The 26,887-nt window shown below is 37.0% G+C and overlaps 1 protein-coding gene and 1 pseudogene across 3 annotated transcripts in view; both read left to right on the top strand.

The window, feature by feature from the left end:
- Nucleotides 1-26,887, top strand: part of SLC4A10 (solute carrier family 4 member 10) — a 306,787-nt gene that overhangs the window by 211,168 nt on the left and 68,732 nt on the right. For all 3 annotated transcript variants that reach the window (XM_045868750.2, XM_045868751.2, XM_045868752.2), the window contains 6 exons: nucleotides 909-996; nucleotides 8,877-9,023; nucleotides 18,245-18,345; nucleotides 21,590-21,764; nucleotides 22,590-22,723; nucleotides 23,123-23,368. In XM_045868750.2, the coding sequence (XP_045724706.1) occupies nucleotides 909-996; nucleotides 8,877-9,023; nucleotides 18,245-18,345; nucleotides 21,590-21,764; nucleotides 22,590-22,723; nucleotides 23,123-23,368 (891 nt within the window). The remainder of the gene's footprint in view (nucleotides 1-908; nucleotides 997-8,876; nucleotides 9,024-18,244; nucleotides 18,346-21,589; nucleotides 21,765-22,589; nucleotides 22,724-23,122; nucleotides 23,369-26,887) is intronic.
- Nucleotides 9,937-10,946, top strand: LOC123839363 (UBX domain-containing protein 8-like; annotated as a pseudogene).

The following is a 26,887-nucleotide window of genomic DNA, read 5'->3' on the forward strand; positions in this document are numbered from 1 at the left end:
TATATGCTTTACGTAAAAACATGCATAATCACTAAAGTTTGTAACCAAATGAAGGGTAAGGTTATAGTATCTGTTTACTTACACCTTATAAAGCTATTAGTCTTCACATTTAAGAGCATAAACCATTTAACAAATGAATACCACTGAATTACATTGCAGAATATATGGCATTTTAAAATTGTCACAATTTCACTCTAGCATTGACCTTTTCAGAGATAAGACAATTACCGGTCCTCCAAAATTAGAGCATGTACTGATTTCTTCAAAAGCTCCAGTTGTGCTGATGACTTTGCTAGGCTTTCAGTCTGATTTAGATGGAATACCACAATGCAGTCAGTATTTTTATTCCTCCAAAATCGGAATTAATAAATCATTAACTCCCTATTTTTTTCTTCCTAACTGATATTTGATTCCTGACAATAATTTTTTATTTAATGTAAATTTAACATATACCCACTGTTTTGACCATATGTTCTTTCTTTGTTTATAATACTATATTACTTTTTTTCCTCTTTACCTCATTCTATAATTTGCATAGTAGTGAGTTCTTCCTTATAATTCAGAAAAGTTTAATCATTTTTACTTTTCTTACCTTCCTCCTCTAAGGATTATAGAATCCTTAAAATTCTCACTAACTACCATGTAGGGTCTACAAGTAATTAAATGGGAAAACACTGAGATCAAAATAACCATGGATTCCCATTGCTCAAAGATCTTAAGTATAAAAGTCAATCATTATAAAATGCTTTAAAATAGTAATAAACTGTGAAAAAATATGTAAGTATTTTACATTGAAGTCCTCATCTTAAATAATTCCTTTGAGCTGAGTGATTCTGTAACTACTAAAGTTATTTTTTATACTGCTACCATGAAACTTTTTGTTTTTCTTTTCTTCTTCTTAATTACAGATTTTTGTTCATTCTTCTGGGACCCCTGGGAAAGGGTCAACAGTACCATGAGATTGGCAGATCAATTGCAACCCTAATGACAGATGAGGTATTTATTCAAGTTCATTGGGAACATTTTCCCTTACTAGGTACACTTAACTTTTGGAGTTCCTGTATTCATGACTATTTGTTGTGAATCAGATTTCTCTGTATTGAATTCCCCTTCTTCTATGCTCCCATTGTAAAATTTCCTTTGGAAATATTTGTTTGAAAGGGGTAATAAATTCACACACATGGATATAATGCTTTAAAACCTCATATTCTAAAGAAAATGATTTAGTGACACTTTGAATGTATTTATTAATATTCCCCTATAGTATATGTGCTGCTAAAGTGAGCCCCATTGTTAATATCATTACAAATCTTGTTTTGGGCAAAATAATTTTAGGACTTGAAAAAACATTGGTAGTTTATCTGAATAGTATATATGACACCAAAAGCTATGCAACATCTATCAACTCTCTTTACAGTTGCCTGAATGTTCTTAACCTGAGAGTCTTTGAACCTTTAGAGGAGCTAATGGTTTTGATGAATTTCAAGGGGTCTGTGATCTCTTTGATACAGCACACAAATTTTTCTATGTAAAAATTTGTATGTAATTTTTTTGGACTGGAAAAAGCTTTTATCAGCTTCTCAAAGAGGTGTATGTCTCAAAAATGTACAATCATAAAAATAAGAAATAAGTACTAACATATAACTGGTTTCTTGTATTCCCTAACACCGTATGGAAATCTATTGTTTTTATTGTTAAGGAAGAGCAGATACAAAAGATCATGGAAGGGTCATACATTCAAAATTCAGTAGTAAATAACAACAGATTATGCATTTTTTAGAATCTCATCTAAATAATTTAATGTATTAATTGAAATACATGGCTTTGGATACTTGAAAATCTGTAAAAAGAGCGAATTAGTATTGTATATAACTTTTCCTAGGTTTATGAAACCTGAAAATTTGAACTTGGTTTGGAGTTTGATATAAATTCTATTATATCTATTATATCTGTCTATATATCTGTTTTAAGGTTTTGTATGGATCCATTATTGATATTTACACATAGGAAACCAAAAGCTAAAAGAAAAACACATTTTTTTATCAATTTGAGAAGGAATCAACTTAATGAGTGTATTCGTTTCCTATGGCTGCCGTAAAAATTTACCAGAAAGTGGGTGATTAAAACAAGAATAATTTATTTTCTCACATTTTGGGGGGCCAGAAGTGTGAAATCAGGGTGTCAGCAGGCGGGCCACATTCTCTTTGAAGGCTCTAGGGGAGAATGTTTCCTTGTCTTTCCAGCTTCTGGTGGCTCCTGGCATTTCTTGACTTGTGGCGGCAAAATTCCAATCTCTGCCTCCATCTTTACATGGCCTTCTTCTCCTTTTCCTCTGTGTGTCTTCTCCCTTTCTGTCTCTTAGAAGGATATCCATTATTGGACTTCGGGCCAACCCTAATCTAGGATGGTTTTATCTTGAGATCTTTACCTTCATTACATTTGCAAAGACCCTTATTCCAAATAAGGTCACATTCTGAGGTTCAGGTGGACATGTTTTGAGAGGACACTACTCAGTTCACTGCAGTGAGTATCACATTATTGAGGAAATCTGGAACAGGACAGGGGAGTTGGAAAAGGGCTTCATGAGGACCACAAACCTGCTCTAGTGGAACTCTCTTGAGAAGACACTCATGGTATCTTTGCTTTCAGTGTTTCCATATTAATTAATATTTTGCAGTTTTTACAGTATTGCAAAATATATGACACTGTGATTTGCAGTCCACAATTTAAGTACTGTCACTTTTATGCACATATATTTCATGTTATATTATGTTTCTATATCTACCATATTAGGACATAAGATATTTCTGGGACATGGGATATATTATATGGTGAGAGGAGCATGTTGTGTCATGGGAGGTTCATACATACTTAAGGTATCTCTCTTCCTAATTCTTCTCTTCCCCAATTAGGAGTCAAGGTTTTCTCAACAGAAAGATGTCAGTTCCGAAGTCTTTTTGACTAATCAAGTGGCCATGGAACAACAGGGAAGCATCCATGTTTTTTAAATTATAGATTTAGAACGAGAGAGCAATTTGAGAGCAAGCATTAGCCACCTAAATGCGGGCTCAAACATAAATCCCTTTGACTTGAAAGTTTAGAGCTTAGTTTTAGGGCGATTTGTAACTCTCTGTGAGCAGTGGGATAGAGAAGCAGAAACAGCCAGAAAGTTACTCCAGAAAATCAGAGCATTTGATTATAATAGTAGATCCATTGAATACCAAAACAATGTTTAAATACTTTTAAAAGAGAAAGAACTTTTTTTTATTGTCAAAACCCAGGTAAAGAGGTTGTTCTGCTTATCTAATTGCGTTGAAGGCAATGAATACTTATACTCATTAAGAATAAAATTTAATATGTTGATTCATAGTTTAGTTAAGAAAGTGGTGAATCAGATTATGGTATCAAACTATAAATTCCATGACAGCAGTTACCACTTACCATTCATTTTTGTGCCCTGATTTTGTCAGGGGCTCAAATAAATATTTGTTGACTGAGCTCTGTTGGTTTTTCTCCTCTCCATACTGGAAATTTCTTGTAGGTAGTCAGTCTGTCTTTTCTTTTGTATCTTTAGACGTAGCATAGTGTCTGGTCTTCAGTCAGGGTTTAATCTTTTTTTTTTTTTTAATGAGTTAATGACTGAATTTGCTAGTCATCTTAGCAATACCTGACATTGAATCAATTCAGTAAGCTATTTCTTCCTTTCTGTTGAGCATTACTAGCAATAAATCATATGATTTTGCTTATTGGCACTCCTACCAATGTATTAATCCCTTAACATTCTTAAACATTATTAAGCACACCAAAGAGCTTTTGTTTATATAAATAGTATGCTGATATTTATCATAATCGAACTTAAACCTGAGAATTTAAAAAATCTGTATTTATGAAATTCACTTAAAAATAATAAAATCAGTATATATTAACATAAATGACAGTTTTATGAAAACAAAAGGAAAAACAAAAACAAAAAATTACTAAGAGTGGCATTGTTTTTCTTCTTCTTGTTCTGGATTTTTGAGCCAAGAATTCTCTCTATTACCCAGATTTTAAGTCAACACTGACTCTTTCTCTTTAATCAGCAAACAGGCCCAAATATAGTAGCTACTTAAATACATATCAAATAAATGTCCAGGTTTTCCCCATCCTTAAAAGGAAATCCCTTACTGCTTCACATAGCATCTACCATTGAAGAACTGTTGATTGAATCTGAATTTCAAAAGCTTTGAAAAGGAGTAGCATCTTCCTGGACCTGGTTATTTTAGCTTCATTCGTCTCAAAATATTACAGTCTGATTTTTGTCACTACCACTCTACGAAAACTGCTTTCAGTAGGTCACTATTTATAGAATATACTATTCCGTGTTCAGCACTCATGTCACTTGATCTTCTATTGGCATTTCACATTTTTGAACATCTTTTTTTTTTCATGAAGAACAACTAAAATTAATTTTGTGCTTTGTTTTGAAACTAAAACTTTAAAACGTGTACTATTGCTTACCCCAAGGTCATAAATATATTCTTTTATTTTATGTTCATGAGTTTTATACTTTCTCTCTCATATATAAGTTTTTAATATACCTAGAATTGCTTTTTATATGGGAGGTGAGTAAAGACCCAACTTCATTTTTATATAGTAACTTGGCTTAGCGCCATTTATTGGTTAGTCCATCATTTATTCAATGGTTAGCAATGAGTGCTTTTCAAAAACAACAACAACAACAACAAAACCACCCGTCTCTGTGCCATAACTATTTTAATTATAGTGTCTTTACTATAATGAGTCTTGGTCTCTAGTATGACAAATTCCTCCTTCACTTTGTTCTTTATTTAATTCATTTAATAAGTATTTATTGAATGTAAACTATTTATCAGGCACTTTTGCAGTTGCTGGGGATATAACAGTGAACAAAATAGACAAAAGCCTTTTCCTTCATTGAGCTAATAGTCTACTGGAATGATGAGCTAACACATAAATAGGTAAAATATATGATATGTGGTGATAAGTGCTATGGAGGAAACCCCCAAAGCAGGGAACGGAGATAGGGGTGGGATGGGGAGAGTTTCAAGTTAAAATCAAGAATAAAAGAGGAGATGGAGCAAGCTATTCAGATATCTGAGGGAAGAGCTTCCCAAGCAAAAGGATAAACAAGGGAAAATGCTTTGAGACAGGAGCATGCCAGGACTATCTGGGGAATAGCAAAGAGGAGAACCTGGCTGGGCAGGAGGTTTGGGAAAGGGAGAGGGCAGTAGGCAATGAGGTCAAAGAGGCAATGGGCCAGTCTTTGTAGAGTATTTGTAGGTCATTAAGGACTTTGAGTTGGGAAGCAAATGGAAGGTTTTGAGTAGAGAAATGACATGATTTATCTCACATATTAAAAGCATCAGTTGGCTTGTGGAGGAGCAAGGGAAAAAGCAGAGAGCCACTTAAGAGGCATTGTAACAATTTAAGCAAGCAATGATGATGAGAGAGACATCAGTGCAATTCCACTTAAAATCCCATTGGGATTTATTGAGGAGCTTGGTAAGTTCATTCTATGAAATATATGGAAGAACAAAGGTCCAAAAGTAGTAAAAGCAGGCTTGAAGGAAACAAACACATTTACTGAGGTTCCTCCTAATTCATTGCTGCTTTTTTATCAGTCTCCATTTCTGGATCCTTCCTTCTTCCCACCCACTGCATTGATGGGAAATTTGCTCCTTAATTATCCACTCCAGTTCCTACATTATCAGTTTCTTCCTACTCTATCATTTCTATCACCTTACAAAGATGATCTAGAATCTCCTATCTTTTAAAAAGAAGAGAAAGGAAGGGAGGAAGAGAGGCAGGGAGGGAGGAAATGAAGGAGGAAGGAAGGAAGGAAAGGAAGGAAGGAAGGAAGGAAGGAAGGAAGGAAGGAAGGAAGGAAGGAAGGAAGGACAGTTCTTAGTTGTGTGATAGAAGTTAAAACCACGGGGGTACCTGGGTGGCTCAGTCAGTTAAGCATCTGCCTTCAGCTCAGTCATGATCCCAGGGTCCTGGGATCGAGCCCTGTGTCAGGCTCCCTGCTCAGTGCGCTTCTCCCTCTCCCTCTGCCCCTCCCCCAGCTTGTGCTCTCTCTCTCTCTCTTTCTCTCTCTCTCTTCCCCTCTCAAATGAATAAATAAAATCTTTAGAAAATTTTTTTAAAAAATTAAAGCCATGGTCACTGGCCTTATGAAGTCCTCCTTGACTCCTCTATATCTTTCACACTCAAATCTGGTCTGTCAATAAATCTTCCTGGCTCTACTTTCAAAATATATCTGGAATTCTACTACTTCTGACTTTCTGAACTGTTATCAACTTGTTCTTACCCATAGCACCTGTTCTGTGCCACCATTATTATTCTATTATTGCAACAGACTCCTACTTGTTCTCTCTGCCATTGCCTATTTCATTCTGTTCTCAATATACAGCTAGAGCTACTCTTCTGCAGGGCCTTCTAATGGCTTCTTATCTCATTCAGAGTAAAAGTCAAAATTCTTATGAAGATCTACAAAATCCTACAGGATGACCTTTCCTCTCAGACCTCATCTTCTGTTACTCTCCCTCTAGCTCACTCCTTCCCTGGATCTGACCTCCTAGCTACTTCTCAAATATGACATGCCTGCTCTCACCTGAGAATTTTTGCACTGGCTTTACCCTCTGCCTGGGGAGCTCTTGTTTCCAGTACCCTGTTTTTTGCTAAAGTGTCTCATTGAGGCCTTCCTTAATCACCCTGTTTAAATCACAGGATCCCCCAGTCATACCCCTATTCCTCTTTCCTGCTTCATTTTTCTGCATAGAACATACCACCCTCCAACAAAATATATACTCACTATATTGTTTATTTTCCATCTCTCCCCTCCCACTAGAATGTAAGCTCCATGAGGGATGGATTTTTGTTGGTTTTATTCACTGCTGTACCTTTAGCATACAAGTAGTTTGATAAATATTCAATGAATGTTCAGAGCTCATGTTTTAGCAGGGAAAATAAGCATTAAGCAACTAATTATATAATTAACAATTAATTATGATAAATAATTATAATTACAGTGAAAACTATCAAGAAAAAGAAGCAGGTGTTAGGAGAGTATTAACAAGATGTCTAATCTTGTTTGAGAGGGGATGAGGGAAGACTTCTCTTAAAAGTCAAATGTATGTTGAAATCAGAATGTTAGCTTAGCTACATAATGAGAAGGGAGAGAAGCTGTTTAAAGTAAGATATTGGGGAAATTGGTGATAGGAAATCAATAGTAAAGAATGTTTTAATTTAAAAATCAAACAAATTATGGTATCTATACCTCTGAGGAGTTTTAAGATAATAGGAAATCAGCTGTCCTGGATGAATTTGGACATTCATTTATCTAAAGCAGGTATAGGATCATGTGATCTCTTGAAGCAATTTTTAAATTAAAAGATCAACTCAAGAAAGATTTCAAGAGAGTTTAGTAAAGTAGCTAAACTCTCGTTGGGATTAAAGACATTTGTAATTCTTAAATGTTCAGATTAGGTCTCATGGCCATATAAAACTCGTTAGAAGAGGATAGATATTCTGGGCTATAAACTCAGTGGCTTGTGGCAGGGAAATCAGTGTTGTCAATATTTAAAAAAATGTATCTTTCCCAAATACAACTAAACCATTAATATATCTTTGGTGTCTTCAATTTATCCTAAGCAAAGACTGTATATTTATCACACCAGTAATCTTTTGTGAAAAGTTCTTGGCTGGAAAGTAAACAAAAAGCCTTTGAAAATAATCATTATCTCTTCTTCAGCAGTTTAGATTGAGTATCAAAGCAGAAACTAAAACAAATGGTCTAAAAGTAGAATAAAACATTTGAAAGCACAATTTCCCTGGAAATTTTGGAATATGTGGCCATTGTAATACATAGCTCAGCATAAAGAATAATTTACTAGCCCCAAGCCTGAAATATTTGTTCCATTTCATATTACATGAAATACAAAAAGTACCAGAAATATTTATATGATGTTTAGTATAGATCAATTTTTCCAGTTTATCTTTATTTTTACTTTCTTCATTTGTTATGTTAAGTATATTGTTTCTCTGTGTGTTAGTCAGAAGAGATTAGGTTATGCTGCAGGAATAACCACCTAAAATCTCAGTGGTTTAAAACAATGAGGATTTCCTTCTATTATGCTCATTGTCTATCATGAGTTGGCACAGGGGTTCTGCTCATTATAGTCACTCAGGCACCCAGGCCCATAGACACTCCATCTCGACTTGCTTTATCTCAGTCACTATAGCAGACAAAAGACAATGTGTTTAACTTACACACTGATTATCATAACTTACATTTAAAAGTGACTTATGTTACACCTGAATGGGTATATTACAGTCTGCTTGCTACACTGTGTAGATATGATATATGCCCAGAGAATACTATTTATAACTTTATTATTATTTAAAAATTAAAACAAAATAAACCTTTTTAATTGGTTTATATGTTCTGGGGTATAAATATTGCTAAAATTTTTAACATATTCTATAAATATTATCTCTATTTTTAAGCAAGGGCTTCTTTCTGAAAGTTTGACTTACCCACACATAAATAACCTCTGCCAAACTTGGATCCTTAATTCTAGTTTAATGAGCTTCCTTTCTTACTCCTTTCCCTTTCTCTTACTCTTGCCTCCAGAAATTTCAACATTCATTCTAGCATTCTAAGAAAAATATGTATCTGTGTGCATTCATAGAATAAACTAAATTATAATAGTTTAAATTAAAAACTTCTTTAGTTAGAGCTGCCTATTTTTTTAAATTGTGAGATGACTGGGAAATGAAAACACTGAACATGTTAAGATTTTATAATTGCTTTTTTATCTTTTACTTATTGTTTTTTTCTTTTCCTCCTATAGGTATTTCATGATGTTGCTTACAAAGCTAAAGATCGCAATGACTTGGTATCAGGAATCGATGAATTTTTGGATCAGGTTACTGTTCTCCCTCCTGGAGAATGGGATCCAAGCATTCGTATAGAGCCTCCCAAAAATGTTCCTTCTCAGGTATGTTTTATTTGAAAATACTCTTAAAAATCCCATCATTTTGTTGTCTTTTAAATACATGTACTGAAATGGTATAACTCATTCAAAAGATTCAAAGTGATTTAAATTATAACCTCTGTGATGTTGTGATTTATAATAACAAATATATATTTGGCATTCATTCCATTTTTTGGCACAGAGCTCCTAAGCCCCTTGAAATTTCCTAAGTGAGGAAAGCAACAAAGGTGTCTTTTGTTATGTTAATGAGGTGACTTTTAGAACTCACCACAGGATGGGGGCTGGTGGCTAGTGGAGCCAAGCATGTGACTAGAGGGTTTGGAACTTTCAGTCCCACCCTCTCACCTCCAGTGAGTGGAAGGGGCTAGAGATTGAGTTCAATCCCAGTGGCCAATGGTTTAATCAATCATGCCTCTGTAATGAAGCCTCCATGGAATCCCAAAAGGACAGGGAACTGAGAGCTTCCAAGTGGTGAACACGTGGAGATTGGGGAGAGTAGCATGTCTGGAGAGGGCATGGAAGTTCCTGCCCTTTCCCCATACCTTGCCCTGTGCATCTCTCTACCTGGCTGTGTTCCTGAGTTATATTCTTTTGTAATAAACCAGTAATCTATAAGTAAAATGTTGCCCTGAGTTCTGTGAGCAGCTCTAGCAAATTAATTGAACCAGAGGAGAGGGTCGTGGGAACCTCTGATTTATAGCCACTCAGTCAGAAGCTCAAGTAGCAACCTGGGGAGGGGCGTGGGGGCCATCTTGCAGGAATGAACCCTCAACCCTGGAATCTGATGCTATCTCCCATTAACTAGTGTCAGAATTGAGTTGGATTGTAGCATTGCTTGTTGGTTGATATAGCTCTTTGAAATTGGCAAGTATTAAGAAAATTCAACCTCCTGCACAGATACGGGGCTCCCACCACTATGGCTTCTCATGGGGTTATTGGCATTTTCCTCCTCTCTGCTCTTCCCTTCTTCTGTCTGGAGCTCGGCATAGGATCCCTGATCTAGGAATTAAAGATCTAATTTTGCTGGGTGTCCAGATTTTCTTACCACTTGCCCTTCTTACTTTAATTATTTCTGTGACTACCTCATGGCTTAATTCATTTAAATCTTCCCAAGTGTATCTGAAAGAAGAGAAGAATAAGAAAAGGCAAAAACTTGCCAGAAAAAAACACAAAGCACAGGGTGAGAAGGCCAGTAGATACATAGAGAATGTTCTAAGACCTCACCAGGAAATGAAATTGAGAAAACTGGAGGAGTGCTTTTATCAGTTAACAGGTGAAACCTGTTAAGCAATGGTCATAAACTTGTGGGTGATGAAGATTTGGTGCTTGAAAACAAGTCAGACATCTTTTGAAACATCACAAGAGAAGCAGCAGAGACTCAACTTGCCTGAGCCTTTATTTATTTGTTTTGAGAGAGAGTGCATGTGTGGATGAGCAGTGGGTTGGGGCAGAGGGAGAGGGAGAGAGAGAATCTTAAACAGGCTCCATGCTCAGCCCAGAGCCCATTGCAGGACTAGGTCGCACCTTGAGATCAGGACCTGAGCAGAAATCAAGAGTCAGTTGCTTAACTGACTGAGTCACCCAGGCACCCCAACCTGAGCCTTTAACCAAAGTTTCACCATCTGCTGAAGAGCCCACACAGAAGGAGCTTCTTGATCTACCTGAAGAATCTCCTGAAACAGCTGAAAAAGTAGTTATTGCTCTCCAATGTCCAAGTGGGTCCTGAGAAGAAAGTTTGTTTAGTGTTGCAGTTCACAGGTCTTATTTGACTGGATGAAAAAAATCAGGTACCACACATCCCTATACAGCCTTTCTACTTTCTTTCCCAGAAGGCCCCTGGAAGTGGAGGAAGGCTGGTCCCTGCAGGATATAGGAATAACTGTGGATACTATACTCAGTATGAAAGAGAAGGAGCAGAGCAACTAATTAAGAAATGAGAACTACATGTTCTACATAAAATCAGTTATACCATGACCTTATAGAACATTAAAGGATTCACATTAAAGTCATGCAGTACCTCGATTGAGCTCAAGGCAATAAACACTCTAATGTTGATATTTATGGGAACATATGGACATAAAGGATTAGAAAAGGATTGTTCTCTGCATATAATAGTTTTTGGAATGTGCCATCTTATACCAAATGAAAACTAGATAAAAATGTATACAGTAAGGCACTCAATAATTTATATTTTTCCTAGCTGACATCATTTATCACTAAGTTGAAAAACAAAGTCATATGACCTTGTTTTCTGCCTCTTCAGTCCACCTTGCCACACTGAGCATTTCATTACTCAGTCAAACTCTTTAAAGTCTATCAAGTAGAAATGTTTATTCTGCTGTATTTCTTTCTTTTTTTCTTTTTTTTTTTTTATTTGCGAGAGAGAGAATGAGAGACAGAGAGTATGAGAGGGAGGAGGGTCAGAGGGAGAAGCAGACTCCCTGCTGAGCAGGGAGCCTGATGTGGGACTCCATCCCGGGACTCCAGGATCATGACCTGAGCCGAAGGCAGTAGCTTAACCAACTGAGCCACCCAGGCGCCCTATTCTGCTGTATTTCTACAAATTAAACTTCAAAGACATTTCAAAGCTTTCTACTGCTTTAAAGTTTTTTTTGATATCCCATAAAGGGTTAGTATCCAAAATATGTAAAGAACTTATAAAACTCAATACCCCAAACCCAATAATCCAATTAAAAATGGGCAGAAGACATGACCAGACATTTCTCCAAAGAAGACATCCAGATGGCCAACAGACACATGAAAAGATGCTCAACATAACTCACCATCAGGAAAATGCAAATCAGAACCACAATGAGTTATCACCTCACACCTGTCAGAATGGCTAAAATCAAAAACAAGAAATAACAGGTGTTGGCAAGGATGTGGGGAAAAATGACCCTCTTGCACTGTTGGTGGGAATGCAAACTGGTGCAGCCACTATGGAAAACAGTATGGAGATTTCTCAAAAAGTTAAGTAGAACCATCCTTTGGTCCAGTAGACACACTATTGGGTATTTATCTGAAGAATACAAGAACACTAATTCAAAGGGATACATGCACCCCTGTGTTTATAGCAGCATTATTTAAATAGCCAAGATATGGAAGCAGTCCAAGTTGTCCATCGACTGATGAATGGATAAAGAAGTGGTGTATGTATATATATATATATTACTCAGCCGTAAAAAAGAATGACATCTTGCCATTTGCAACAACATAGATGGAGCTACAGAGTATAATGCTAGGCAAAATAAGTCAGTCAGAGAAAGATAAATACCATTCGATTTGACTAATTTGTGGAATTTAAGAAACAAAACAAATGAGTAAAGGGGAAAAAAAAGGAGCGAGACGAAGAAACAGACTCTTAACTGTAGAGAAGAAGCTGATGGTTACTAGAGGTGAGGTGGGTGGAAGGATAGGTAAAATACATGATGGGGATTAAGGAATGTACTTGTCATGATAAGCACCAGGTGATTAAAATAAAAACTTTAAAAAAAGGTAAAAAAAAAGTTCTTTTTGATACGTATGTATTGTTTCCCTAATTAATGTTAAGATTTATTTAATTTTACCTTGCACTAAATTGGAACGTTTACAAGTTCCAGGTGGATCAATGTCAATTAATGACAACATTAAAAAAAAAAGAAAATTCAGTGGCTGGCTTAATCATATTATATAGAAAATTCCCCATTACTGCTAATCATATTTATGATCGGGAATAACTTTTATTTATTTATTTATTTTTAAAAGATTTTATTATTTATTTGAGACAGAATGAGAGAGAGAGAGCACATGAGAGGGGGGAGGGTCAGAGGGAAGAGCAGACTCCCTGCCAAGCAGGGAGCCTGATGCGGAACTCGATCCCGGGACTCCAGGATCATGACCTGAGCTGAAGGCAGTCGCTTAACCGACAGAGCCACCCAGGCGCCCCGGGAATAACTTTTAAATTATAATCTTATGTATTGACTTTGTGTGGACATATGGTACAAAAATTATAAAAATTTTGCCTATAAAAATCCAGTGTGCATTTCACTCATTATATAATCCAGAAAGGTAAAAATAAAGACTGTTGCTATTATTTGGGGTCACATTTTTTAATTGCAGGCCTGACTTTGTTGAGATTGGTGGCCAAATGTTTGTTAAGCCCACTCATATTGCCACCTCTGTTCCTACTGAATATCCCTCCTGACACCCTCCCAGTTGTCATCTAGTCAGCCTTGTCTTGGGTTCTTGTCCCTGTGGAGTACAACCCATCAGACTCTACTGCCCTAGTTGACTCAGCCCTGGACATAGAAGTTTTCCTGGTTAGCCAGAGGTGGGCAGATGAACAAGTGTACCACTCAGCCATGAGTATTTAAAAAGGTCAGCTTAATCTCACTATCAATTTAAGAAATATGTACTGATGTCTTATTTCTATATTTTCATTCTGAAGTCATTTCATAATTATTAAAGATTATTTGATTTCCTTTTCTCAACAGTGACAATTTTCTGATTCTATACCTACAGCCACATAATTTCAGTTGATTTCAAACTACTAAAATAAAAGAAGTTGCTTAAAGAGTAACTTTTAGGTCATGATTGACTTATTTTTGTACTTGTAAACATCTTTGCACTTACAATATTAGAAAAGGCAATATAATGCTTCTTGAAGTAATAAGAAAGAAACTCTTTAACTGATGTTATTTGGAAAAATTCTGTGAAAATATTAATACATTGAGAGTGAGACTTTAAAAGTCACTTGTTAACACTATTTAGTTTTTTAAACATTAAATCTGAAGTCAAGCATTTTTTAAAACATCTTGCCTTTGAGGAATGATATTTTTGAAGCAAGTTGAGGCCTGGGAACTCTATTTTTAAAATTATTTTTATGGGACTCTTTAAAATCAGGATTAATTATTGGGTTCTGAGTATTAAGAGGCAGTAGTAGAAAGAACATTGAATTAGGAATCAAGGCATTTGGGTTCTGCTATGCTTCTTTACAACATTAGTATTTTTTAAATGTATGTTGTAATTGAATAACAGATACTATGAACTATGGTTTCTTTCATTAAATGAAGCAAGATAAATTAAAAGATATTAAATACTCTGACTTCATACTCATTCAAATACTATTTTCCCCCCATGGGATAATTTCCATGGTTTTTATGGTCTTTTGAAATGTGTGAATCACAGGTTTTTGTTTTTGTTTTTTTGTGAGAGAGAGCACACACAAGAGCGAGGGCGGGGGCAGAGGGAGAGGGAGATGCAGAGCTTGATCTCACAACCCTCAGATCATGACCTGAGCCAAAATCAAGAGTCAGGTGCTTAACTGACTGAGGGACCCAGGTACCCCATAAATCACAGATCTTTAAGCACTTTTTCCTCTCAGTTAAGAGAAGAATAACTAGTCACCTCAAAGGATAACCTTGAAAATATTCATTAGAACTTTATGTCGGGCATTATAATCACTCCCTTGTGTATACCCCAAACTTCTTTGCTTTTCTCTCATACCTTTTACTTGCTTGTTGAAAACACAACCTTGTGTGAATCCAACTCTTTAATCTGTACCTGCATTGATACAGCTGAGCGTAGCTGAAGGAAAACATAACTACACTGACTGATCTCATTAATTCATGACCACATACTTCAAGTGGGCCCTTAATGTTGCAAGTTCATCATACTATACTCCCCTAGGCCAATAATTCTCTCTAGATGACTATTTCAGACCCGTTTTCTCTCCTCAAATCTTCAGCACATCCTTCCTGACCCTCACTTTCAGATTTGACTTGCTTCCCACTTCACGGAGAAATTTGAAATGATCAAAGAGAACTTCCATAGACTTCCACTACCATGCCTATCTGTCTACCAGCATCTGCACCCACATAATCTGCCTTCCCATATATTACTATTGACGAATTATCCAAAGTTAGCATTCTACCTTTGCACTAGATCCCATCTCTTCAAACCTATTCAAAGACATTATGCCACCAATTCTCCTCTTTCTCTCCTATATCATCAATTCTTTTGTTCTGTATTACATCATTTTTACTAGCATGCAACCTTAATTTGCAAATCTTAAAAAAAAAAAAAAGAACTCTTTTTACTGCTACCTCTATCAGCTACTCACCCATTCCTTTTTTTTTTTTTCCCCTCTGCAACCAAATAGCACAGGAGTTCTCTGTACTACCTGCTCCAGTTCCTCTCCTCCAAGTCTCTCTTAAACTTTCTCCAATAAGGCTTTTGTCCCCATCACTTCACTAAAATTACTTACATGAAGGTCACCAAAAATCTCCACAATGCTCAATCCCATAGTCAACTCTCAGTCTGAATTTCATTTAGCCTGTCAGTGAACAGCATTTGACAGAATTGATGATTTCCCTTTCCCTGATATACTCTCTTTGCTTAACTCCCAAAACACCACATTCTTGATTTTCCTCCTAGCTCACTGGTCACTCCTTCTCAGACTCCTATGCCAGTTTCTTCTTTCTTTATTTTGAAATGATGCAGGCTCAGTCTGTAGTCATCTTCTCTTCTCTACCTACACTCATTCTCCTGATAATATCATCCAATCTTATAGCTTTAAATCCTCTCCCAAATTTATTGTTTACTTTGAACTTGAGAGTTATTTATCCAAATGCCTGTCCCATGTCTTCACTTGGTTGTCTTCTAGATATCTAAACCTTGACATGTCCAAAGTTTGAACTGAATTGTAGATTGTCTCATTTCTGTTCCTGTATGCATCTTTGCATTTATGTTAGAAAAGGCAATATGATGCTTCCTGAAGTGTACAAGAAACTGATCTTTTTAAAAAGTCTCTTCTATCTGCACCCTCTTTTTTGTTAGGTCCTAATTCCAATCTTACTGTTGATCAAGCCCAAATTACTAAGTTTTAATTTATTCTTAGATTTCCATTCTGCCAGGAAATACTCTTGGTTTCGCCTTTAATATTTATCTAGAATTACACCACTTCTCATTGATGTCACTGCCACCATCCTAGTTCAAGCTACCGTCATTTTTCTCCTGGATTATTTTTATTAGAAATATTACTATTTCTAAAAATAGTTTTTTAACTGGTCTCCTTGTTTGTGTCCTTGGCCCCTGTGTTCTCAACACAGCAGCCAGAGTGACTCCAAATGAGATCATGCTACTCCTTTCCTCAAAACCCTACAACACTAACTCATTTCACTGAGAATAAAAGCCAAATACTTACAACGGTTTACTAAACCTACTCTGGCCTCCCTGTACCTCTTCAAAGTAAACTACCACTTTCTGCCTTGCTCGCTCCTCTCCAACCATTTGGCTTCTTTGTTCCTTGTTCTTCAGACCCTACAGCCATACTCCTGCCTTGACACTGTCCCATTGGCTCTTCTTTCCTGTCTGGATATCCCCCAGTTATTCTCACGGCTTAGTCCCTTGACTCCCTCAGATTTTTCTCAAATGACACTTTTCTCACTGATCTATCTGATGGTTCTGTTTATAATTGCCACTCTTTCCTCACTGCCCACCCAGACCACACCTCAGACCATGCCTTACTCTACTATAAATTTTTATTTTTACGTAGTTTTAATCTTTCTAACATACCATAAAATTAATTTACTTATGTGTTTATTTTTTTATTGTTGGCATTCCCCATTAGAATGTGAGCTCCACAGACCTGATTTGTCCACTGGTGTATTAGTGGCGGGGCCAAGAACCTGACACAAATCGGCTCTCAATAAGTATTTGTTGATTGACTAAATAAATTGTATAATTTGAGTAGTCAAATATATATTCACTCATCGATTTGTTTTAAAATATCAAAATACCTGTGTTTCTGAACAAAAAATATTTCCTATATTTTCCTCAGAATATTCGTCAGTACTGTTCATACATCTCTTTTCACACACCTTTCCCTCTTACTATGAGATGAACACTCCTTGATGAAACAGGTGCTTTAGAATGGCTAATATCTTTCATGGTTTATCATTCACCTTATCTAAGTATAGCTTTTTCCATCGTAAGACCCTGAGTTAACATAGCCAGTGAGGGATAATGACCCAGAAGACCAAATAATACCACTTGCTTTCTGAGATTTGTGGAAGCTAAGAAGTGTTTCCTGGGTGACTGTTGGGTATTGAAGGTACTGAGGCCACTCTTAAAGCCCTTTACAATGGATAATAATTATTTATATGTAAAGGCAGTTCCTCCATCAGTTGACAGACATCCTCTCTTTTATCTTTGAACTTTAGTTCAATGTACCTATTCATATACCTGGAAAACTGTAAAAACATTAAACAATGAACTTTTCTATATTTTGTGCATTTCAAAGCCTATTTTTCTCATGTTTCAAACCTGTGCCATTTTACCTAAACATCCCATTGTACATAAGAACATTTGATAATGATTACGCTATTTTGGAACGGCAGTCAAGTAAAAATTTTAATTGCACCACTTTAAGAATTTTTATGATCCTTTTAAGTCCTTTTGAACATGCTGGCATACTCTAAGATAACGGATAGGTAGGATTTTCTGATTTTTAAAAATATCTGTCACTGACAAAAGTGGGTGGAATAGACTTGTGAATAAGATAGCACTTACATAAGCCTCAGCTAATTTTTCAATGGCTCAACTGAAGTCTCCTTTTGTAATAATCCTTTGAATCTCTGTGAGTCAGAAAAAACCATATTGTAAATCATTCCATGGGTAGGAAGATATCAGCCAGAATAAAAGAGGGAACTACCCTCAAAAATAGCTAATGGTAATAGTTTAAGTTTATTGAACAGTTGAACTATACCAGGCACATAACGCCACCATACCTAGTACCTCCTCACTCCAACCTACCCAGCCCTCGTCTCTCTGTCCCCTTCCTTTCCTTCCTTTGTCTTCATAGCTCTATCTCTACTTGACGTTAGAGATTTGTTGTTTGTCTCCAGTAAGAATGCTTTTTCTTGCTCATCTTTGCCTCTCTAGCATCCATAACAATGCATGGCACACGAGGCACCCAATAAAGATTAGTTGAAAGAATGAACAAATGTCCATCACGTCATTTAATTTTCTCAATCCCACTGACAGATGTTATTACTACTAGTAAATGGAGGAGGGAACTGAAGCTTTAGGAGGCTTAGATAACTTGCTAGAAGTCATGCAGCAAATAAGTAACAGAGCCTGGGTTCTTAGCCACTCTGCATATTGCCTCAAGGGAAAAAAATCTGTTTTTGTTATTTACAACTAGCACCTGAAATTAAAAAACAAAAACAAAAAACTTCCTGCAGGAGAAGAGGAAGATTCCTGCTGTACCGAATGGAACAGCAGCTCATGGGGAAGCAGAGCCCCACGGAGGACATAGTGGACCCGAACTCCAGCGAACTGGAAGGTTAGTGAAAAGCACTTGTATGGGACTTCAAAGACCAAATGAGACACCCTTCTTTGTGTCAGGAATTGCTGTTTTGAGATGTAATTTTTTTTTAGACTTTGAGTACTTAGTGAATACTGATTTATTTGAATACCTATTTATTTGTTTGAATACCTAGTACTTGAATACCTATTTAATGCCGATTAATTTGATTTCCCAGTATTTGCTAATGATTTTTGTTACTATTAAAGTGGATACATCATTCCATTTTATCTTACCTAGTCTTTCATTTTGCTGTGCATAAAATGCATTCACAGATTCTTAGAATGAATAAGAAAACTGTCAGTTGCCCCTTCTAAAAGAGCCCGTTGAAAGCTTCAAGTTCAATATGGAAATAAAAATAAATACCAAGAACTCAGTCTTATAGACCCTGTCTCATTACATGCAAGTAGGATGTATATAATAGTATTTTTTATTTTTATGGTTGTAATTTGAAAGAGCTATATGATTTATTTTTCTAATCACACATCTTTGAAGAGATGAAAGCTTCAATTTATTTCTTAAAATGGTTCTTTATCGTTTTTTGACAGCTTGTCTCTCTCCAAGCAATGTGTGAGCAGAAAATCAGAAAGCCTTGGGAGGGTCTGTCTTCAGGGAATATGTGCGCACACAGCCTCCATTATAATTGAAGGCAATGGCAAAGGCTTTGCAGGATTGGTACTCCCCTCCTCTCAAGGCCATTTCCGGACTGCTTTCACTGTGTCCTCTAAGCCGACTTTCCGGTTTCTGACAACTCTGTGCATTTTAATTCTTCTCTGTTCTTTCCCTTTATCTATGTTTTGTCTCTGAGGAAATGTCCTTGAACGTCTTCCTCGGGCTCCATACATTATTTGAGATGATTCAAACAATTTTTTCCTTTTCCCTTTACTGGAAGCGTGGTTACTCCTTCTGTTTGCTTTCGTATTTTCAAATGCTGTCTTTTTATTTTGGGTGGTTCTTTTTTTTCTCTCTCTTTCTCTCTCTCTCTCTCAGGTGTAACATGCCACATAGCTTAGATTTTTTTCGAAGTTCACTTTTCCTTACTGCTTCCTAAATCCTCCCAGGTCACCAATATCCGGTATCTTCGCTTCTCCAGAGTTCTTCCACAGATTCTGTTGCTGACATGACTTGAAGTATCCATTACTCATCTGCTCTCCTGGAGTTGCTGGTGTACATCTGGGCTGCCCTTGCACTGTTCTCTGCAATGACCTCCCACTTCCGGATTTAGATTTTTGCTGCTAAAAGCACGTTCATTACACAGTAATATAATAGCTATTTAGACTAATGTATGCCCTAATAAGTAATTAATTAGAAAACAATGGTCTAGTAGGAAGTACTATCAAACCTATAAATATTAACCACTAAGTAACAGTTCATAACCACCTCAAAATATTTTGGGGATTAGGTGGGGTATAAATTATAAATGAATGAATAAATAGTAGATTAAATCTATTTTGAATTGTGACTTTGATAAGTTAACACATCATTCAGAAATGATCCTCCCCAAATAAAACCTATGCATATGTTTAACAAACACAGGTATGGGAAACTAAGGTGATCTCTGTGTGTGTGAGTTTCACGGGTTCACTGTAAGCTTCTTTGGATTTAAATGTCCTTTTTTCAGTTAGAATTTCATCCCACTCAGTTTCTGCTACTGCCTATCTTTCTGATGGAAGCAATCACTAGAAAAACGTAGTGATTCTATCACTTACATAATAGTAAGATAGTTACTAATGTTACTATTGTGTCTATGTCAGTCAGATCAGGGCAATTAAAAATGATAGTCAAAATTTTCAGTTATCCTGACGATACACATTTTTCAAGGCAAACCAGAATTTGTTTCTCAAGAGAACAATAATTTTTGAGGTGATTCTTAGATTGCCAGTGAATGTATCTATCTAGAAAATAAGTAACAAAACTTAATATTTTTGCATAATCCAAATATAATCAGCATACTGGCAGTATATTGGAACATAATGTGTTTTTTTAACCTTCCCGTAGGAACTTAATCATGGTCTTATTCATTTTAATATGACATCTTTATTCCATGGAGCACAAAGAGCTCTTAGTAGCCAAATGTTAAATCCACATATTATTATTAAATGTTCAAAGAATGAGAATACTTGTTCATTAATACTCTCGTTCCTAGTCGATTGAAAACATTTTGGTCCTTAAATTTTAGGGAGCATTTCACAATTTAATGCTATTTGCCCCTCCTCTTTCAAGTGTTTCAATGTGGTTTTTGGATACATTTAGAATAAGTGAATTTATACCAAGGAAGGTCACCATTGTCTTGTGAATGATAGATGTTGGGATATGTCTAGATAAAAGTGGATCAAAATTACATTTTTCTAGGTTGGTTATTTTTATTAATTTTTTAAAAAGATTTTTAAATTTATTTATTGAGAGAGAGAGAGAATGATAGCATGAGAGGGGGGAGGGTCAGGGGGAGAAGCAGACTCCCTGCTGAGCAGGGAGCCCGATGCAGGACTCGATCCTGGGACTCCAGGATCATGACCTGAGCTGAAGGCAGACACTTAACTGACTAAGCCACCCAGGCGCCCTCTAGGTTGGTTATTTTAAGGTCCCCTTCCTAATTTCCTAAAAATGGCAACAATCATGGAAGCAATCTGTCTTTACTAGGTATTCCTGTTGTCCATAAGGCCATTTAGATGCCTGGAAACAATACATGGTGAGGAATATTTTGGCAGAGAAAGTAGGTAACTGGAGCCGTGGTTAAACACTCCATCTTCTCTCCAGGGTAATGCTCACTATTGGAGAATACGAAAGCCAGGTTACCTTCCCAACCTTCACTTTCTGCCATGCTAAATGAAATGTAAACAATTGGGAAATACTGCCAGTGATTGAGGGTAGTAGACCCGAGTTTAGGAGGAATTGATGGATACAGAAATGGCACGGAGATTAGAGTAATCCTTAAATCTCATTACTTGAATTTTGTTGGAGGAACTGCTCTGAACCTTGTTTAAGAGAACCTGGGGTTTTTTGGTTGCTGGCCCAATATCTGGTTAGGACTTGAAGTAACATAGTGGTGCAAAGCCATCTCTGTAGATCACAATAATACAATGTAGCAGGTTAAAATGGGTCTCATCTCTGCTGATGGAAAACGTATACTGTGACCTGGCAACAGAGTAAATGAGGGTTTTGATTTGTGTGGGTTTTTTTTTATATTTGGATTTCACTCTTGTGTTTCTCCCCCCTGTCTTAGGATTTTTGGGGGACTTATTTTAGATATCAAAAGAAAAGCTCCATACTTCTGGAGTGACTTCAGAGATGCTTTCAGCCTGCAGTGCTTAGCATCTTTTCTGTTTCTCTACTGCGCGTGTATGTCTCCTGTTATCACGTTTGGAGGACTGCTGGGAGAAGCAACTGAAGGTCGTATAGTATGTATTATGCTTTCCTTGGATTTTTAAAGCTCAATCAGTGTTTAAGATTCATAGTTAGATAAGTGTCCATAAGCTTTTGGATTCCGTCATGAGGAGAGATTTGATGTGTGGTCTTACTGGTACACTTCATATGAGTTTCCTGGATGGCAGGTAGAACTGGTACTCTGGGAGTAGAATACCTCAGAAGTTAGCTCTCAGTCTCACACAAGGTTCTGGTCTCATTCCTGACCCCCAATCCTTGGCTAGCTTTTTGCTCTGGTTCTCACCTCACAAGGAGCGCATTTCCTATTTATACAGGCTATGCTTCTGTCCTGACACTTACCACGAATACATGTAAATTGTTAGTAGGAAAAAAAAAACAAGATAAGGAATGTGGAGAGGACATATCCCCACTGAGTACCACTCATATTCTGCTGACTGCTTGTCCCTTTTCTTTTTTTTAATCTTTTTTTTTTAACATTTTATTTATTTGACAGAGAGAGACAGATAGTTACAGAGATAGCGAGAAAGAGCACAAGCAGGGGGAGAGGCAAAGGGAGAAGGAGAAGCAGGTTCCCCGTGGGGCAGGGAACCGGACGTGGGGCTCGATCCCAGGACCCTGGGATCATGACCTGAGCCGAAGGCAGACGCTTAACAACTGAGCCACCCAGGGACCCCTGCTTGTCCCTTTTCTTATCCTCCTACCCCACATCCTGCCCAAGGTCGCTAGGCTTTTCAGAGCAAAGGAGAAAGAATATACTCATGTATTTTAAATATTTTCTCCCTAGTTATAATGGTTGCCTGTACAGCTTAGATAATGGACTTATTTATATCTCCACACAGAGTGCAATCGAATCTCTCTTTGGAGCATCTATGACTGGGATAGCCTATTCTCTCTTTGGTGGACAGCCTCTTACCATATTAGGCAGTACGGGACCAGTTTTGGTGTTTGAAAAAATTTTGTTTAAATTTTGCAAGTAAGTGTCAAATACTTTTGGCCCTTAGCCCCTTTCTATTTCTCCACTGTATTTATACTTCTCCCAGCATCACATTCGGAGTCCGCTGGGAGAGGTAGAAGTGGCTGATTAGATTCAGTTTGCCATTTTTGTCTCTCCATGGAAATAAAGGAAAAATAAAAGATTTGTGTAATATGTTAAGTAAAATTTCTAAAAAATGATACTCTGTTTTAAACACTGAGAAACCCCTTTCAGTTTTGTCCCCTTAAGATGTTCCCTTTAGACAGTCTTGAATTTAGATATTCATGGGATGTGAAGCTTGTTTACTTTCACTTCCTGAATTAGACTTATTTCCATCTATTTAAAATGGTGGCAAGCTGTTAAATGACCTTATTCCCACTGTTCTTTTCCTCCTTCTAGAGAATATGGGCTGTCATACCTATCTTTAAGAGCTAGTATTGGACTTTGGACCGCAACTCTGTGTATCATACTCGTGGCCACCGATGCAAGTTCCCTCGTCTGCTATATCACCCGGTTTACTGAAGAAGCTTTTGCTTCTCTTATTTGCATCATTTTCATTTATGAGGCCCTGGAGAAGTTGTTTGAACTCAGTGAAGCATATCCAATCAACATGCATAATGATTTGGAACTGCTGACACAATACTCGTAAGTAATATTTCTCCTGTTGGCTGTGGGTTTTTCTCTTTACAAAATTGCTATTGTTTTAAGAAATATGAGAAACACCCTGCATATAAAGTGACTTAAATTGATTCACGATCTAAATCCCTGAACAGACTCTCAGAGTTGAACAGGATTTTAAAAGTCCTTTCGTTAGCTACCTATCTGACATTTGATTTCTCATTATACAAACAAAAACAAAACTCACTGAATTTAAATGTAATTTTGCTTTCAGTACTTACAACTTTTATGATGGAGGTACTCAGGCTTTGCCTGTTGAAGGTGATATTACCGTTTAGGATTAAAGATGGGACTATACCTACTGCACTTTCTAGTTTTAGTACGCCAGCCGTTTGAAATTTCTCTAATGCTGTGTTTGCAGAGTGTATGTGGACATTACGTTGCGCCTTTCTTTGATTTAATTTTAGGATTTTTTTGTTGCATTTATATATACACATTTTTGTACAACAAATATTTGAAGCAATATGTTCTTTACAAGGCAGTTAACTACCAACGTTCTTCTTATAAACTGCTTAGATATAGCTTCAAATCCTTTGAAGGTTTATTTATTACCTTTATTTACTAGTGGAAGACATTGGAACTGTTGAAATTAGGCCAAAATACTATATTGTTAGAATTTTGTTAAGAATGATGTAATAATACAGTGTTGAAAATAGCATGATTTTTAGTACCTTAAATTTTTCCTGGTCATCAGAGATATCTTTAACAGTATACCTCTTTTTCAGACAAGAAAAACCAGAGTGGAAATATAAAATAACTTTCCCAAAAGGCAAATAGTTAGGGTGTTGTAAACAGGACTCAGAAGTGGATGAAGGAGGTGTCAAGGACACTCAGGAAGCAGGCAAATCAGAAGAATGATCAGCTTGATCAGAATGAGGGATGGCCCTTTCATTTCTCTTTAAAGAGCAGTGTCACCTAATTTGGATATCCTTGCTAAGATATATATTTATCCGCTTGGATTTTTCAAACTTATTACATGCCAAGCACTATGCTAGAGGTATAAATAATATTCTGTCCTGAGTGAGCTTCCAGTTTAGTAGGGAATGTAGACAAACAGACAACACAATGAAGTAAGTGCTGTGTTAAGAGATTGATACAGAATGCAATGGTACCACACCAGAACACCCTACCCAGATTTTGAGTTCATAGAGGACTTCCTGGAGGAAGTGACATAGAAGACCAAAATAGCAGTAGGAGTTAGGAAGGTGCTGAGGAATAGGGTAGGAGAGAGGTCCAGATGGAAGGAAAGGCACAGGTCTGGATGTAAGAAATGCATTAAAACTTTGTAATATTTGTCAAAAGTCATAGAGATAGTGGCAAAACACGAAATTAGATTCAGGTTTTAGGATTTTGATGCAATTTTTAGTTCACTGGTGAATACAAATAAACTCTCCAAGAGAAACAACATAGAACAAGTAAATCAGGTAAAAGCAGAACTATTCTGTTAGAAGTGGTGGGAGGCACCACCTGTCCACCCTTCCAGTGGTTCCTGAACCCTCAGTGGCCACTTCTAAGGTACTTCCGACTGAGGAATACCATTTAATATCTCTCCGGGTTTAAAAAGGAAAAAGATCAGAGAAGCGAAGACTGTGCCCTGGATAATGGTCATAGCTTGAAGGTAGAAGACAAAATAAGAGAGAAGGATCAGAAAAACAAAAACAAAAACCTGGATAATGTCAGGTTGTCAAAGACAAGGGATGAGGCTGTGCCAAGAGACTGTTAGAGGACAGTGGTAGAGATCAAACCGAACGAGGGAGAGAGATCATGATTAACTTAAGAAACAGCATTGGGTAGGGAGGGGAGGTAGAACTACAAGCTAGCTTGCAAAAGATGAAGAAGGGAGTAGGTGGTAACGACGTGGAGAAAGTATGCACAGACCCTTTTGGTGTCAAAGAAACTGAAAAACAGTGTCTGCTGGAGAGGGCAGTGAGATCCCGCGAATGGTCATTTGTGACAGAAAAGAGGTATCTGTGTTTGGAAATGAGGACACAGAGGCAGAGGAAAGAGAGAGATTTGAGATGATGGTGAGAGAGTAGATAAATGTGGGATTGCAACCTCCCCAAAAGTGGTGAGATCAAGGGCGCCTGGGTGGCTCAGTTGGTTAAGCGACTGCCTTCGGCTCAGGTCATGATCCTGGAGTCCCGGGATCGAGTCCCGCATCGGGCTCCCTGCTCGGCAGGGAGCCTGCTTCTGCCTCTGACCCTCCCCCCTCTCATGTGCTCTCTCTCTCTCATTCTCTCTGTCTCAAATAAATAAATAAATAAATAAATAAATAAATAAATAAATAAATAAAAGTGGTGAGATCAAGACAAATTGTGGGGTTCAGTAAGACAAACGCTCAGAGGATAATTGGAGAGCAAAAATAGCTTTGTTTGTCCATGATTCCTGCTTTTCAGGGCAATCAGGAGGAGAGTTGCATGGGTCTTGACTCTCTCAATGTTTCCATCTCCACTTTTCTAAGAACAGATCCCCACAAGTTTAAGTTCAAGTTATGCTTTATCACAGTGTACGCATCCAAAAATGGATCATTTGAAGGCTGAGCAGGAATGTGTGCTAATCACTGTGTTCCATTGCCCAAGTGCTCTTCTCAACCACAATTAGGAAAGACTGGTTCACTCTGCTGGGTGCTGAGGTTTTAGTATCATTTGGTGCTGAAATGGGTGTAAGAGAAACAGGGAGGTTGACAGTCTCCCTGGGAAATGTGCTGATCAGATATCTGTACTGTACCATCCTCACTTTAATTTTCACGCTGTGATTCCCAGGCTCCCAATACCACTCACATTGTGCTCATGAATCTGATCAGTAGTGCCATTACCTGGTCTTCGGAGAAGCAAAGCTAATATTTTGCTATGCATATAACACATATATTGATCAATGTACGTTTAGTCATGTGCATTTAAAAAAGTAAGTAAAATATTGCTAACGAAAATGTCTAATGCATTGTATAACCTCACACATGTGCTTGAAAGCATTTTCTGTTTCATGGATTCCATATAACACTTTTGGTGGTTTTCTTGTTCTTGCCACTGTGACCCTTTCACACTCATCAGTTTGTAAGTGCCATTATACTCATGCTCACCTAAAATTTTCTACTGATGTTGCTGGCCTCATGCTTTCACAGTTTTTATGAGAAAAATTCTTAGAAAATGTCATAGCTAGGATGCAATATATCTGAGACTGCAATCTTTGCAAAATTAATATGCCCATGCTTTCACATATCTTTGTTTAGGTGTAAGATATTGAAAAAGGCATCATATTTAGGATCTGTGTTTCAGATATTCTTTATACTTGGGCCTCCTATATTCAGATTTTCTTAAATTCATAGTTTTACCAACCAAATAACAAAATGTCTTTGATTTTTTTTAAAAAGACTTTCCTAGTTTCTCTGGCATCCTAACCTTATAATGTGGTAATGTGTAGACCTTATATTTGAAGCAATAAGCTTTCTTTTCATTGTGCCAAGTGCAAGTGTCAAGATAATCAATT

This window comes from Mirounga angustirostris, unplaced genomic scaffold (assembly GCF_029215605.1).
Source record: "Mirounga angustirostris isolate CCGP_5_RB_7025 unplaced genomic scaffold, mMirAng1.0.hap1 SCAF_3, whole genome shotgun sequence".
NCBI lineage: Eukaryota > Metazoa > Chordata > Mammalia > Carnivora > Phocidae > Mirounga > Mirounga angustirostris.